Source organism: Gallus gallus, chromosome Z (assembly GCF_016699485.2).
Source record: "Gallus gallus isolate bGalGal1 chromosome Z, bGalGal1.mat.broiler.GRCg7b, whole genome shotgun sequence".
Classification (NCBI taxonomy): Eukaryota; Metazoa; Chordata; class Aves; order Galliformes; family Phasianidae; genus Gallus; species Gallus gallus.
The window spans coordinates 11,108,491-11,123,864 of NC_052572.1; the positions used below are offsets into that span (position 1 = coordinate 11,108,491).

At 43.9% G+C, this 15,374-nt stretch overlaps 2 protein-coding genes across 3 annotated transcripts; one reads left to right on the forward strand and one right to left on the reverse strand.

The window, feature by feature from the left end:
- Positions 1-5,097: 5,097 nt before the first annotated feature.
- RAD1 (RAD1 checkpoint DNA exonuclease) lies at positions 5,098-10,728 on the reverse strand. 2 transcript variants are annotated; one of them, XM_004937180.5, is made up of 6 exons: positions 10,504-10,728; positions 8,754-8,862; positions 6,927-7,185; positions 5,853-5,951; positions 5,375-5,578; positions 5,098-5,268 (listed from the first exon to the last, which is right to left on the reverse strand). In XM_004937180.5, exons 1-5 carry the CDS (start codon positions 10,696-10,698, stop codon positions 5,395-5,397), a joined length of 846 nt encoding a protein of 281 aa, XP_004937237.1. In that variant the 5' UTR covers positions 10,699-10,728; the 3' UTR covers positions 5,098-5,268; positions 5,375-5,394. The 2 variants fall into 2 exon arrangements, with proteins under 2 accessions (XP_004937237.1, XP_040512453.1); XM_040656519.2 differs by having other exon boundaries at positions 5,233-5,578.
- An 89-nt stretch (positions 10,729-10,817) lies between these two features.
- Positions 10,818-14,436, forward strand: BRIX1 (BRX1, biogenesis of ribosomes). The gene is made up of 10 exons (NM_001031449.2): positions 10,818-11,010; positions 11,187-11,298; positions 11,648-11,691; positions 11,922-11,992; positions 12,375-12,424; positions 12,525-12,598; positions 12,698-12,748; positions 12,993-13,094; positions 13,593-13,721; positions 14,003-14,436. The coding sequence occupies exons 1-10, from the start codon at positions 10,858-10,860 to the stop codon at positions 14,264-14,266; spliced, it is 1,050 nt and encodes a 349-aa protein (NP_001026620.2). The 5' UTR covers positions 10,818-10,857; the 3' UTR covers positions 14,267-14,436.
- The last annotated feature ends 938 nt before the right edge of the window (positions 14,437-15,374 follow it).

Here is a 15,374-nt window from a genome sequence, read left to right on the forward strand (position 1 = left end):
CTCTTTGCCCTTCAGAACTGTCTCTGAAGGAACAATCCCAGCCAATATCCTTAATATCCCAAAGTCCACCCTCCATAAGTGAGAAAAACCACCACAGACAGTGAGGTAAATTGGTCTCAGACGAAATACCGGGGAAGTGAGTGCTATTAGACATGAAACAAGATGAGAAACCCAGTGGTTTCACCAAAACACTATATCAGTGTTTGCAAAAAGAAGCCACTCATTGCTGTTAAGAAAGCAGACTGAAAATAGCATCCTTTTTCAAGACAAATTAGGTTTTACTTTAAGTCCTTGGAACTTAATTGGCTATCCAAACTACAGGGAGTACTCAGACCTTTCTGCATGTGGGCTTCCAGTCAGCATGTCCCCAGCAGCACTCTGCTCAAACAGCAGGACTAGCAGGGCAGGGCAGTAGAATCTCTTATCAGCTGCGTCAGAAAATTATTTTCTACCCACTTCAGGAACATCCTAAACTGTTTCCTCTCTTCATTATTTCATTTCCAAGAAACATCTGCTAAATTGAAGGCCACAGAAGAAACAGCCGCCTTGCTTTACTAGCTTTCCATTAACATCTACCTGTATACAATGGTTGAATTCATTTAACAGTCCCCAGATTCCCCCTTCTGCTAATAGATGATCTAGGACCAGGCAATTAAAAGATTGCATTCCTCATTTGAGTAGGTAGGTCAGCCAGAAGGTCGTTCCGTCAAGAGCTGCAGCCATTTGAATGGGATTATCCCACTGAAATTATAAACGGATTCTCTAGTACCTGTTATTAATAAGTTTGGATTCCAAGTGGCTGAGCCATAATACTGTCTCATTCTTTCAGGTGGCCACTCATTCGTCACACATGTATGAGAACACCCACCTGCTAAGGTTGAATCAGTTGAATGTTTTTCCCTTAGTGACTCAGTATATACGTTAATTCCCAGAGTGTTTCCTTGAGCAATAAAAAAAATAAAGGGCTGATATATCCTGCATAACATATTCCCCCATCAATGGAAGGGGCAGCCTTTGATAGGCAAGCCGTCCACAGATCCAGTAATGACCTTTCAAGGCCTGGGTCCCATTGGCAAAAGGGCTTTGCCATTCTTTGTTGTGATGAGGGTGTTCATTGTATAATATATTGACAAACCCCTAAGGGTCCTCCAGTTTCAGTTATTTCAGTTGCACTGAAATAGCATGAATGTCTCCATGCTCCTGCATTTGATTGCCAAGTACAATCACATCCCCAGTACGCCCAGTTAGTATTTGACCAGAACTTTTGGAACTATGTTATAGTTCCATTTCGGTGTTGTCAGGCCCAGTGAAATGCTCAGTCTTCCTACTTTTTACTTGTACTCTTTCCCCTCTGACAACTAAAAGCAGATCAATCTAATCCTAAACCTAACGCCATTGCCTTACATTCTTTTCCTCGTAGATTCCCAAAACACACTACCCAAGTAGCATTAGAAAGCTTTATATGCATTTAATTGCACTTTTCTTCATGTTGGAAACAATTAAGGGGCACACACTCAGTGTCAACACAACTCTCTCCCACAAGCACACCTCCTTCTTCTGTTTGAGGTAATAAATGCCTTTTCCAGGTGAATGAAGTTGTCAGGGGTCACTGCCTTCAGTCCAGAAACCGGTTCTGTTATGGACTGGACTCAAACTGCTGACTAACTATTTAGTTTGGACAGGCTGGGCTACGCATGGCCAGCTGGACAGTCTTCTGCTCACCCTGGATTTCCACAGACCCAGCAATTACCAAGATTAAGGAATGTAGCTGCCTCTTCCCCTAAGATTATGAATCTGTTTTCCCATTCTTGACCTCAGCTCTGCAAACCACATGGGGAGATAATGACCACTGCTTAGGATATCATTCTGCACTTACGAGTTTCCTCCTGGTCTCCTTTCTCAGCATCAGTTACACAGGAGGCAGGATTAAACACTTCCCTGCTTATTAACTCCAAATACTGCTGCTACATTAGGCAGGTTTCACACTGTAGAAACCTAGCAGTGGTCATCCACTTAGAAGCTCAGTCAATAAAACCTTAATTTGATGCCAGACTTTAACAATAGGAGACCCATCTGCTGTCAGTGTTGGGGACTCATTTACCATCACGGCTGTTGCTGCACCACTTTGCAGACAGTGTGGCCACCTTCTGGCCACTGGATCTAGCATCCAGGAGAAATAAGATACTGGTCTGCAATAGACTAGGTTGTGTAGGAGTGGGGTCAGGAAAGCCAAGGCCCAGCCTGAACTGAACTCGGCAAAAGATGCCAAAAAGAACAGGAAAGGCTTCTACAGGTACCTCAGCCAGAAAAGTCCAGAAGGGGGATAAATAAATGTATTTCCTTGTGCGAAAGGGTTTTGTATATAGGAGCCTCTTCGAGGATCAAGGGGGCAGATGAGCTCAGGAATAGCCGGGGTCATGGAGAGGGTCCAGAGGAGGGCCACGATGATCAGGGGGCTGGAGCACCTCCCCTGTGAAGACAGGCCAAGGGAGCTGGGCTTGTTTAGCCTGGAGAAGGCTGCAGGGTGACCTCATTGCAGCCTTTCAGTACCTGAAGGGAGCCAATAAACAAGAAGGGAGTAAACTCTTTGAAAGGGTAGATAACAGCAGGACAAGGGGGAACGGTTTTAAGTTGAAAGAGGGAAGATTTAGGTCAATGTTAGGGGGAAGTTCTTTACCAGGAGAGTGGTGAGGTGCAGGAACGGGCTGCCCAGGGAGGCTGTGGATGCTCCATCCCTGGAGGTGTTCAACTCCAGGTTGGATGGGGCCCTGGGCAACCTGGTCTAGTAAATGGGGAGGTTGGTGGCCCTGCCTGGCAGGGGGGTTGGAGATTCATGATCCTTGAGGTCTCTTCCAACCCGGGCCATTCTGATTCTGTGACTCATCTGGAGGCACAGCACCAAGGCGGCACCACCTAACGCTGCGACGGGCCTGCACGCTCCCACAGCACAGGAAGAGGCTGTCGGCTCCTGCAGGAAGGCAGGCTTGAGGCGGCGCAGGGCAAGTCCTCTGGCTCATCTCGGCCTGCGATCCAGGAGTCAGCCGTGCTTGGCCTGTGGAGATGGGGATGGGGAAGGCAGCACGAAGCAGAGGGCGAGGCCGCAAAATGGCATCCGTTGCCCTCCCAGTACGGGCAGCCCCCAAACCCTCTCTGGCACTGGCCACACAGCGCATACGTGTAACAGAATTGCCAGCTCACAGCCCGGACCAGTGGGTGACCGCCCGTGTGAGCGGCAGCCCGGACACACCAGCCCGCTCCCTCCCTCTCGGCGGCGCCTCCAGCCGCGCTGCCAGGGGTGCGCAAACACCCACAGCCCGCGTGCTTTGCATCCGCCCGCCCCTTCCGACACGGAGAGGAATGCGGCGAGGTTGGGCTGTGTCAGGGCTGGTGCCACAGCGCCTGGCCGGGGTCCGTAGCGGCAGGAGGCGCGGCTTGGCGCGCCGGGTCTCACCTCTACTGCGCATTGCTCTCATGTGAAATACCAGAGAATCGAGTTATATTAGGAATTAGTCAAGATGACTTGCATTCGGCAATGCACCCGGCTTCGGGGCGGACGTGTTCCGGATGAAAGCAGGGAATCGCCTCGGCGGGCTGAGAGCAGCCCTGGCAGGGAGCGGCTGACGGGCATCGCTGCCCTCCGTGTGGCAGCGGCGCTGTGACGCGGCGGGGGCAGAGCCGGGAGCAGCGGGGTCGCCCCTCACGCGTACAAATGTGGGCACAGTGCAGCCTGCCCAGATGGAGCCAGGGCATGGGCATGCAATCTTTTGGCTTGCCTGGGCCGTGGGGGATAGGTTGGAGATACCTGGATTTGAAGGGTGGTCTATTCAGTGGATAAGCAATTGGTTGGAAGGTCACAGCCAGAGGGGTTGTGGTCAGTGGCTCTACGTGCAGGTGGAGGCAGGTGATGAGTGGTGTCCCCAAGGGCCTCATCTTCAAACTGGTGCCTTTAACATCTTTATCAATGGTGTAGACAATGGAATTGAGCACCCTCAGCAGGTTTGCTGATGATGCCTAGCTGAGGGGTGCAGCTGATACAGCAGAAGGAAGGGATGCCATCCAGAGGGACCTTGAAAACTTGAAAAGTGGGCCTTTGTGAAACTAACGAGGTTCAAAAAAGCAAACTGCAAGGTTTTGCACTTGGGTTGAGGTAACCCCAGATGTGTATACAAACTGGAAGAACTCCTTGAGAGCAGCCCTGCTGAGAAGGACTCAGGTTCTGGTTGAAGAAAAACATAACATGAGCCAGCAGTGTGCACTTGCAGCCTGAAAGGCCAATGGTATCCTGTGCTGCATCAGAAGATGGGTGGCCAGCAGGGACAGGGAGGTGATTGTCCCTCTCTACTCTGCCCTCATGAGGCCCCACCTGGAGTACTGTGCTCAAGTCTGAGTCCACCAACAAAGGAAAGCTGTGGAGCTGCTGGAGAGTGTCTGCAAGAGGGCCGATGAACAGAGGGCTGGAGCTCATCTCATGTGAAGACAAGCTGATGGAATTATTGATGATTATTCAGCCTGGAAGAGCATGCTGTGGGGAGACCTTACTGCGGTCTTTCAGTATCTAAAGGGAGATTATAAACATGAAGGAAAACCACTTCTTACAGGGGTAAAAAGTGCAAGGGGGAATAGGTTTAAACTAAAGGAGGGGAGATTTAGATTAGATCTGAGGCGAATGTTTTTTACTGAGTGGTATGGTGCTGAAACAGGTTGTCCAGAGAGGTTGTGAATGCGCTGTCCCTGGAGGTGTTTTAGGCCAGGTTAGGTGGTGCCCTGGGCAGTCTGCTCTGGTACTTAATCTAGCTGCTGGCAACCGTGCCTGTGGCAGGGGGTTAGAACTCGATGATCTTTCAGGTCCCTTCCAACCTAAGCCATTCTATGATTCTATGATGAAAAGCCCACTGGTTTCACCAAAACACCATGTCAGTGTTTGCAAAAAGAAGGCACCTGCTGCTATTATGAAATGAAACTGAAAATGTCATTCTCTTTCAAGACAAATTTGGTAATTGGAAGTTAACTGGCTGATTAACATACAGCTAGTACTCACACTTCCCCTTATGTAATTGCTTAGAACAAGCCAGAAACAAAAGCCAAAACACAAACAAAAATGCTTCAACAAAGCTGTAAATGACAGCAGCATATTACAAGACAGCTTTAACGTGTGTGATATCTGGCTTTTGGAGATTAATACTACTTTCTGCTTTTTTTCTGTGTCGAGGCTGAGGAACAGTGGCAGGGGAATTTACGAAAGAAGACTTCTTATTTTTAATCCCACGGCTGTAAAAAAATACATAAAAATATTACCAACTCTATCTCTCTTTACAGATTTCAATCAGTATTATAAACATGCAACACTTCATATGTTCATAAATATAATACAGACCCCAGAATCAGAATATGCAGCTACAATTCTGCTTCAGTGATTTCTTCATTGGGGCAACAATAGTATTCTACAAAACAAATCTGTCCATCTTCATTCCTGATCATATACTGCAGTGAAAGAAACCCTCGGTTATCTGTTCGAATGGAGACTTTACAAGATAAAGCCAGTGCCTTTGTAGATGGTTTAAGCAAAGAAATCTTGTACCTGTAGGGGAGAAAAATGGCATTCAAAAAAAGCATGTAATGAGTAGCTGAAACACTATCCCCATCTGAACTCATTAGAATGACTACAAAATAATTAGCAACACACTGTGTTAATCTTTTCATCAGATAGATACTTCTATCACTTCATCAGATAGGTATTGCTATCACTTAGCTTAGACACAGAATTTTACTGAGTAACATAAAATCAGCTTTTTTTACTTTCTATCACGAATGAATGAGCTGCTACAGAGTGCACTGATCATGGACTTACTGACCTGTTTGTCTGGGTTTGGTTACAGTGGAATGCTTCCATTAAATCCGAATCCTTGGGATAGTCCAGATGTGCACTTCCTGCATTTCCAAAAGTGGATAACCTGCAAGACAAAAGGCACCATCCCATAACAACTGATAGCAGCTACAAAAAGTCATACAATCATAGAATTGATAGGGATCTAGTTCCAACCCCTCTGCTATAGGCAGGGATACCTCCCACTAGACCAGGATGCTCACAGCACCATCCAGCCTGGCCTTGAATGCTTCCAGGGAGGGCGACATCCACAGCCTCCCTGGGCAACCTGTTCCAGTCTCACCATCCACACAATAAAGAATTTCTTCTTGTCTAGTCTAAATCTACCCTCTGACAGTTTAAAGGCACTTCCCCTCATCCTGTTGCTACACACCTTATAAAAAATCCCTCCCCAGCTTTTGTGTAGGCCTCCTTCAGGTACTGGAAGGCCGCTATAAGGTTCCCCCAGAACCTTCTCTTCTTCAGGCTGAAGAGTCCCAGCTTTCTCAGCCTATCCCTGTAGGGGAGGTGCATGTCCGTCTTGTGTTGAGGGCCCCAGAACTGGATGCAGTTCTCCAGGCGTCTCATGAGAGCAGAGCAGAGGGGCAGAATCACCTTTCTCAACCTGCTGGTCACACTTCTCATGATGCAACCCAGGGTACAGTTGGCCTTCTGGGCTGCAAGCACACACTGCTGGCTCATGTTGAGTCTTTCATCAACCAGCACCCCCAGATTCTAACTCTCCTAAAAATCTGTCAGAAGCAGGCAGCTTGCATATCACTACAGCTATTTCACAAAACACTATCATTTCTTCCACTTTATTTAACTAAAAATGCTAAACTGTGACCATGAGAATCATCTTTATCAGGTTATCAATGTATTCCTTACTATGTTAGTGAGATAATATACCATGATTTGCTATATTCAGTACATTTCTCCTCGAAATGAACTAACACTCTGTAAGAGCTCCCTCCTCTTCACCCTGTAAACATCCAGACCTTACCCAGGGAGGAGCAAATAGGATGAGCAGGAACATGTGAGTTGAAAACATAGTTTCCAGTACCTGAAGTATGGTTTATCTGGAGACATGGTAATCTGCAGAACTTCACTGGTCATATCAAGTTCAGAAAATGCTTCTCGTAGCCCGTCTGACTGCAGAATAATTTTATTGACGACGTTAGTACTGCAAAAGTTAAAGTCTAACAAGTCCTCAGGTTCTTGAGTGTTAATTCTGCACACTGTCACTACTCCTCCTTCTTCTAAGAATAACATCAGGGGATGGCCATAACCACGATAACACATCCGAAGAGCTGTTGATGTTCCTGAAAAGGAGAATGAAATACACGTTGTTCAGAGAATGTCCAATAGGGAATCTGATCACTTAAGGAAATTCAGGTTTTCCTGTCATACGGCACACCCAAACAAAGGTTAACACAGCCTAGCTTGCATTATGGTCATATCCTCCTTTTGTTAAACATCTGAATGTTTAGCTTACTAAAATTGCAGTTCAGCATAGTTGGTTTAGGTCTTTAGGTCAGAGTCACAACAGGAACAGCAGAGGAATCTGGAATTCAACACATAGCTCCAGTGGTAAAGCAGCATGAGAAAGCCCACGTCCTTTCAGTATACTTCATATGCATGTACAGTGCATCCTGCTGGACCCACACAGCTAAGCTAACTTGTAACTATCTTTGCTTGTGAAAACTTTTTTTGAACACTTCTTAAGTAAGCAGAAGAAAAAAACTTCCAGGAAATAAAATTTCCCACCCCTTTTTTTTTTTTTTTTAAGCAATATAATTCAACATTTGTGTACATAACTGTGAAGGCAATTTCCCACATTTCATTGTGGCCCTCCAGTTCTTGAAAGGAGCTTAAAACCGGGATGCAGATAGCGACAGGACAAGGAGGAGCACTTTTAAACTAAAAGAGGGGAGATTTAGGTTAGATATAAGGAAGAAATTTTTTACTCAGAGGGCAGTGAGGCACTGGCACTGCTGCCCAGAGAGAGAGCTGTGGATGCCCCATCCCTGGAGGTGCACAACGCTGGTTTGGATGAGGTCCTGGGCAGCCTGAGCTGGTGGGGGCAACCAGCACATGACAAGACATTTGAACTGGGTGATTTTATAGGTCCCTGCCAATCCACGCCATATTGTGATTCTGTAATCTAACATTTGGATTTTGTAATTTGCATATCTGATCAACAAGTTCAGAAGTGCTCTGCTCAGCCAAAGTGTATGCACTGGGGCAATACTTACAGTACCTGAAGTGCTACCCAATTCAGCCAGATTTCTTCTGAGACCTTACAAAAGTAATATACCTCAGTACCTTATCTGCACACTGGAGATAACTATTCACAAACCATGACGCAGGGGTATCAGGAAGAGGGGAGTGAACAGAGGGTGCCATGCAACAGCTACTGCTTTGGGAGCAAGAGCACAGCAAACTGGTCCTACCTGGAACTGCTGCAGGCTTCTTCAAGCCCAGAAAATCTGCACCAGAACATTTCCTAACTTACAAACACCCTTGTTAATGTTTTTTTAGGCTTCTGGATATTCCAGGGTTGCACAAGCCATAGAAATAATAGAAAACAACACATTTGCTACTGAGTTGAGACACAATTTTTAATTTTAAGAAATTCCAAGCTGTATCTGTACTCTCTCTCAGTGTAACTACTTCTAGTGTGGTTCACAGCAATGGGACACTTGATCAACAAGTTCTAAAGTGCAATGGAACCTGCTTAAGGGTGAGAGGGGTGTTTTTCGCCCTCAGAAGAGCTTGAGGTGAAGAAGTCAGAAGTTTTGCTAAGACTGGATAGCTCCCTATGGATAAGCACAGGTTTCACTGTGTGATTACAGGTTATACATACACACAGTCAAGGTATGCACTATACCTGGCAAAGAACTGGCACCAAAAATGGTCAAGCAGTCAAGGAAAACAGCCAAATTGATTCGGAACATCACTGATTCTTCCTGAACATGAAATTCCTGAAAAATTTCTGCCTTTGGGAGAAAAGAAAGAGATGAAGACAGTGAAGCTTTTGCAATTACTTTACAGCTTACTCATGTTCTACGTTTTCAGAGACCAGTGTAACACACAGTATTTTCTACACATAACACAGTAACCACTGAAAAAAATCAGTCTCCATCCTCAAAAAACAGTATAATAAACCAAGTGACAGTTTAAATGAGGAATAATGTATAATCAAGAACACATTAACACTTCCTTATTACAGATTAAAACAAAAGGTGAGCATTAAAGCCTACAGCTACCTACAGTCACCTCCCTGCCTTCCATGTGCCTCAGCATAGTTTTTAGGACGATCTGCTCCATGATCTTGATCTTTCCTGGCACAGAGGTGAGACTGACAGGATGGACTCGCTTTCAGAAGCTGCTCAAATAACTCTTTTTTTTTTTTTCCCCCCCAATACTCTCTTCTGGTAACTACCACAAAGCTTATTCCCAGCAACATACTGAGCAGCAGGCGTGGTGAATTCACCTAAAAGCTGAACAGTCTCAGGGGAACCCACTTGTGAATCTAGGAATGGCATGGCCACAAGGAACTGTTGGCTAAGCAGGTGCTAACACTTTAAAGGATGCAAGCAAGCATGTATGAATAAACCAGTCACCAAGTTTGGTCTTTCAGTCCTGTGACAACTTGAGCCTTTGCTGAGAAGAGCAACAAGCCTTCTGAAGAGTCTAGAAAACAAGACTTATGAGGAATGGCTGAGGAAACTGTGGCTGTTTAGCCTGCAGAAAAGGAGAGTGAGCGGAGATATCTTCACTCTCTTATAACTACCTGAAACACGATCACAGTGATGGAGGTACTTGTCTCTTTTCTTAGGTACAAGTGATAAGATGCAAGGAAATGATATCAAGTTGCACCAGGAGAGGCTTAGATTGGACATGAGGAAGAATTTTTTCCTGGAGAGAGCAGTCAAACATTGGAATAGGCTGCTCAGCACAGTGGTGGAGGTGCTTAAGAAACGGGTGGACATGACATTAGGAGACCTGGGTTAATGGTGAGACTCAGGAGGTCACGTTGATGGCTGGACTTACCATAGAATCATGACAGTTGGAAAAGACTGCTGAGATCATCTAGTACAACCATCAACCCATCCCCACTATACTCCTTAAACCATGTCCTTCAGTGCTACATCTCCTCATTTCTTGAACACCTCAAGGGACAATGACTTCATTTCCCTGGGCAGTCTGTTCCAATAACTCACCACTCTTTCTGAAAATAAGTTTTTCCTTATGTCCAACATGAACCTCCTCTGGCACAACTTGAGGCCATTACCTCTCATCCTATTGAGATCTTTTCCAACATGAATGATTTCATGATCTGTCCTCAGCAGGGTTTAGCTCTAGGTAATCTGTAAGTATTGATCTGATGGGTAATCCCATCCCCAACCATTATATGATTCTATTAATGGCCACATTCTGATCACCGCATCTACCTCACATCAACTTCTGCAACTACTCCATGACTTTACTAAAGCCACCCCTTCCTCACAGGTAATCCTCTGTACACCATTTCTACCACATAATTTGAGCTTTCATCAAGTCCATAACGCTACTGCCAGCCCCTTCTCACCGTTAACCACGGCCTCATTGGAAGCAGCTCAGCTTCTAGCCCCTACCTGGATAAAAGCATTGGCCTGAATGCATTTGGCATCCTCCACGGTGACCCGAAGGCCGTTGGCTGTGGCAAAGCAAGTGGCATGATCCTGGAAGTGGACGGCCCTAAGGAGGCTGGACAAATTGCGGGCGTTGTCCAGGCTGGCCGTCAGGACATACTGCTCGCCGCTAGCAGGCGACTGCGTGGAGAAAGGCATGGCGGACTCCAGCGGAGCCTAGCCGGATCTGACGAGTCCTACGGAGGCCTGAGAGGGCCTACAGGGGGCCGGAAGCCACGGCTACTGGCGACGCGGGCACTTCCGGTGGCGCGGGGAGCGGGCGGAAGTGCGAGCGGCGCACGGTGAGGTGCTCCTAAGATGGCGGCGGCCAAGAGGAAACGTGAGTTGGGGCCTGCTGCCCGGCCGAAGAAGCGAGCAAAGGGGGCTCCAACCGGGCCCGGGCCGACCGCTAAGGCTGGTCCGGAGGGAGCAGCCCCGGAGGAGTACAGCATCCCGGCGCCGGTCTCTCAGGTAGCTGTGCGGCGTATTGGGGCCGAGCTGGGCGGCTCTGGAACTCGGGGTGCCGATGGGAGCAGATGTCTGTCGCTCCTGTGTGGTAAGAAACTTTAAGAAAATTAAATTTCTTGCTTAATGTTTTTGTCTTTTTTTTTTTTTTTTTTTTTTTTTTTTTTTTTTTTTTTTTTTAGGGTAAATGGAAGAACAAGGAGCGGGTGCTTATTTTCTCTTCCCGTGGAATTAATTTCAGAACAAGGCACCTAATGCAAGACTTGAGAACACTGATGCCTCATTCTAAAGCTGGTAGGGCTGAGCATTATTCTTAATGCATTCACAGAGTAGTCTCAAACCAAGTACTTCTAGTAATCTGTTGTTTTTAAAATGTGATTCAAAACTTTTGATGAAACTGTAGCCTCTTATCCTAAGTAAACAACAAACACCTTTTGAGCCAACAAATACAGCATACACTGTATCCTTGTGTTCTCTGGGTGATTACTCCTATGGCTTTTATCTTGTAAGTGTGCTTTTGTTACTGCATTTTTAATTATCTAATTTCATTGTGGTATCCTGCTATGTAAAGTTGTGCAAACACTGTTAAAAAAATGTTGTGATTTAATTTGATGTTTAGGCCAACATTGTTTTTGTTTTCCAGATACTAAAATGGACCGCAAAGACAAGTTGTTTGTAATTAACGAGGTAATTCTGATTTTAATTTTTATTTTCTGTGAGCAAGAGGCAACCAAGCTCAAAAGGTCTCTTACTAGTTATAGAGCTGTGTAACTTCATAAATGAAAATTGACACTGAAAAGGTGCTAATGCCAAAGGAACGTTGTCTTTTGGTTAAGAGACATTAGAAATTAATATGGAAAGTTTCTGAAAATGTCTTCACAACTGTATAAGTAGCTCTTTTGATATATCTTGTGTAGGTATGTGAAATGAAAAACTGTAATAAGTGCATCTTCTTTGAAGCTAAAAAGAAACAAGATCTTTATATGTGGTAAGTAAATACTGTGTTTTGCTTGTTAACTGCATTTTTATATATAACTGGCAGTGCTTCTACCTAAAGTCTGTTAATGTAGAAGTGAGACTGCTTAAAATAGTGCTTAGCTAAGTCCTAAAGCATACTGCACTTCTGTTGTAGGTAGTGCAGGTTTACAACGTGTAGTTGGTTCCACAGACTAATTTACTAAAACGTTTTACAAAATTGCTCAGAAAGCAAGTATGCGTAAGTATCCTAAAGGAACTCAATACTGCTATAAAAGTGACTGAAATTACTTCCATACAGAAATAATTTATTGGAGCGTACTGTAGATATCCAATATAGCTTTATGGCTACTCTTAAGATTTAAGATTTTCTCTCTTCTGTCTCTGTTCTGCAGGCTTTCAAATACTCCACAGGGACCATCAGCTAAATTCTTAGTGCAGAACAGTAAGTTGTTTGATATTACTGTGTTTAGACTCTTATTTTCTTGTCTGATTAGCTTTATCTAAGTAATAAATGGTCTTTTTAAAAAAAAAAAAATTACTAGTTCATACACTGGCAGAATTGAAGATGACAGGAAACTGCTTAAGAGGCTCGCGGCCCCTTCTGTCCTTTGATCCAGTAAGTATAGTTCTTATATTTAATGTATTACATGTCCATTTTCTTTACATTACTCATGTATTTAACTTTGTATCTAAAATTTGATTTTTGCCGTTGTAGACTTTTGACAAGGAGCCACACTATGCCTTGCTGAAGGAATTGTTTATTCAGGTCAGTGTGTAGCTTGGAAATTGTCTTTCATATGTTATTTTAATTTCTCTTTTTGTACCCCGCCATACAAATTGTACACTTGAGTCTTCAGAAAATAATCAAAGAATTAGGGTTGTTCTTAAAGTCACTGGGACTCTTGTGCTTAAGTTTATTTTATGTAACCTGGAATCGGAGTCCTTGTAACTTGATTAGTGCTTGTTCCCTTACAACTACAGATGTTGAGAAGTGCTGCCTTTTATTTCAGATATTTAGTACACCACAGTATCATCCCAAAAGCCAGCCTTTTGTAGATCACGTTTTCACATTCACCATCACAGACAAGAGGATATGGTTTCGAAATTACCAGGTCAGTGGTCTCTTTCAGCTCTTTCAGTGGTGCTCAGTGGAGTAACTTTATATCAAATCTATTAATTACAGTAAAATAAGAAAAATAATTATTTTCAGAAGGTGCCTTTTCCTGTATCTCTGGAGAGAATTTGTTTCAGTTCTGTCACGTTCTGCCTGCTCTCTGTTAGTTGTGGTTCTGCGATGCGTCTCTTAATAAGAGGAATTGGTAGTGAAAGCCTAAGCTTCACTTGACTTTTAACTTTACTTGGTGTTTTATCCCAAAGTATGTTGGTGCTTACTTTCTAACTCAGGAATTCACAAATGTGTAGTATTCTTAAATACTTGCCTGAACCTAACAGAACTCCTCTGTATAAAGAGTTGTGTTTGTAAAAAGTACAGTTTATAAACTTCAGTGGCATTGTATCTTGGATTTGAGTTTTATATTGTAGTATAAAGTGCCTGTGAGGTCATATACATTGATTGAATCAATTTTAAATAGAGTATTTTTTTACTGCAGATAATAGAAGAGGATGCATCCCTAGTAGAAATTGGACCTCGCTTTGTCCTGAATCTCATAAAAATCTTCCAGGGTAGCTTTGGAGGACCAACTTTGTATGAGAATCCCCATTATCAGTCCCCAAATATGGTAAGCAGCCTTGTCTTCAGCAGTTACTTTGAAGACTGCAAGCTGTACGTGTAGGAGAACCATATATGCCTTCTCCTGAATCTCTTTGTGCTGCCTTAACTGTTTGAGAACAGAGTGATTGTGCAAAAATAGAATGAACGCAAAATTCCTGTCACTGGGAAAGTAACATTCCGTGGTGGATTTTGACAATTAAGCAAAGAAATCCAGCCTGTTGTTATAATATCTGATTTCTTAAATCTTGCTTATTTGAAATGTTCTATTTTAAATCCTTATTTTTGTAGCATCGACGGTTGATAAGATTGTCAATGGCTGCTAAGTTTAGAGAGAAACATCAGGTGAAAGAAGTACAAAAGATTAAGAAAAAGGAGAGTAAAATGCTTATTGAAGAGGATCCCACTGAAGTGGTCTTCGAAACTCCAGCTGAAGAAAAGCCCGTGGAAATACAGCTTGTGAAACCAGAGTCAAAGGCAATTGTAAAAGATAAAAGGAAACCGCGCAAAATTCAGAGGAAGAAGCAGAAAAAGCTTTTCAGAACTGAAGGATAAGCCTAGAAGTTACAGTTGGAGATGCCAAAGTCATCTTTTAGTCTTCTGTAGCTATATCAAATATATACATTTCTTAGCTATATTGACAGAATATTGTGAATACTTGTTTTCTACAGGTGAAACTAACTGGATTTCAGTTCTAAGTAAACAAAGATCAGTTTCTTTATTGAGTTTGTGCTTTTTTAATTGTCTTTTCTTTGAGAGGATTCTGGGTTTTTTAAAACTTGAAAACGGGAGATGGGAAATAAGGAATTCCAAATATTCCTGCTTTTGATAATTGGCCTTGTGCTCAGATACCTCCAGGAAATGGCTTGCTGTAATATACACAAGAAATAAAAGTACCTAGTTTGTCACAGGTGTTCTTATCATTAAGGGGGATTCAAGTCAGCTACACTGGTCCTTGACAGCAGCAGGTAATCCTTTGAGAAGTTTTCACTTTACAGGAATTTTCTTTTTCAGGATGATGAGTAGTTTTCCTCTCACAGTCCCTAGAAAATGCAAAAAGTTAAGAGGTTTCTTAATTATTCTTATTTTTAATTAATAGTAGAAAACTTGCCGCTTTGCCTATGATAGCTTCTCTATCTAATCAGTTACTTAGGCCTGAAATACATCTACTGGGGTGAAGAGGTAACAGCATTCTGTGCTTTTATACCTAATTCATTACAAGTTCCCAAAAAGTACAAGGTAAACACTACCTCTGAGTACAAAAACCACATGCCTACAGAACTGCCTGTAACTCTTCTATTACAGGAGCTGTGATTTTAGGCACCAATTGTTCTTAGCAGAATTCTGCACGTTTATATGCTTGTTCATGCAGACTTTTCATACCAAGGCTGTCCCCTTGGTTCAGTTATATATGTTTCTCAAAGTAGAGTGACTCCATGTAGATTTTTTCCATTTAAACATTAAAATTCTCAGCCATCCCTCACCACTTTTATAAGGCTTCTTTGGACTCTCTAACCGACCGATAACCCGAACACCGCGGCACCAAGACAACACGAATCGACAACCTTTCCCAGCCCCGCCGCAGAGCCCCGCCCAGCGCAGGGCCCCAGCCGCCCAACCCCGCCCCGCTCGCCGCCCCGCCTCAGCTCCCGTCGCTCCTCCC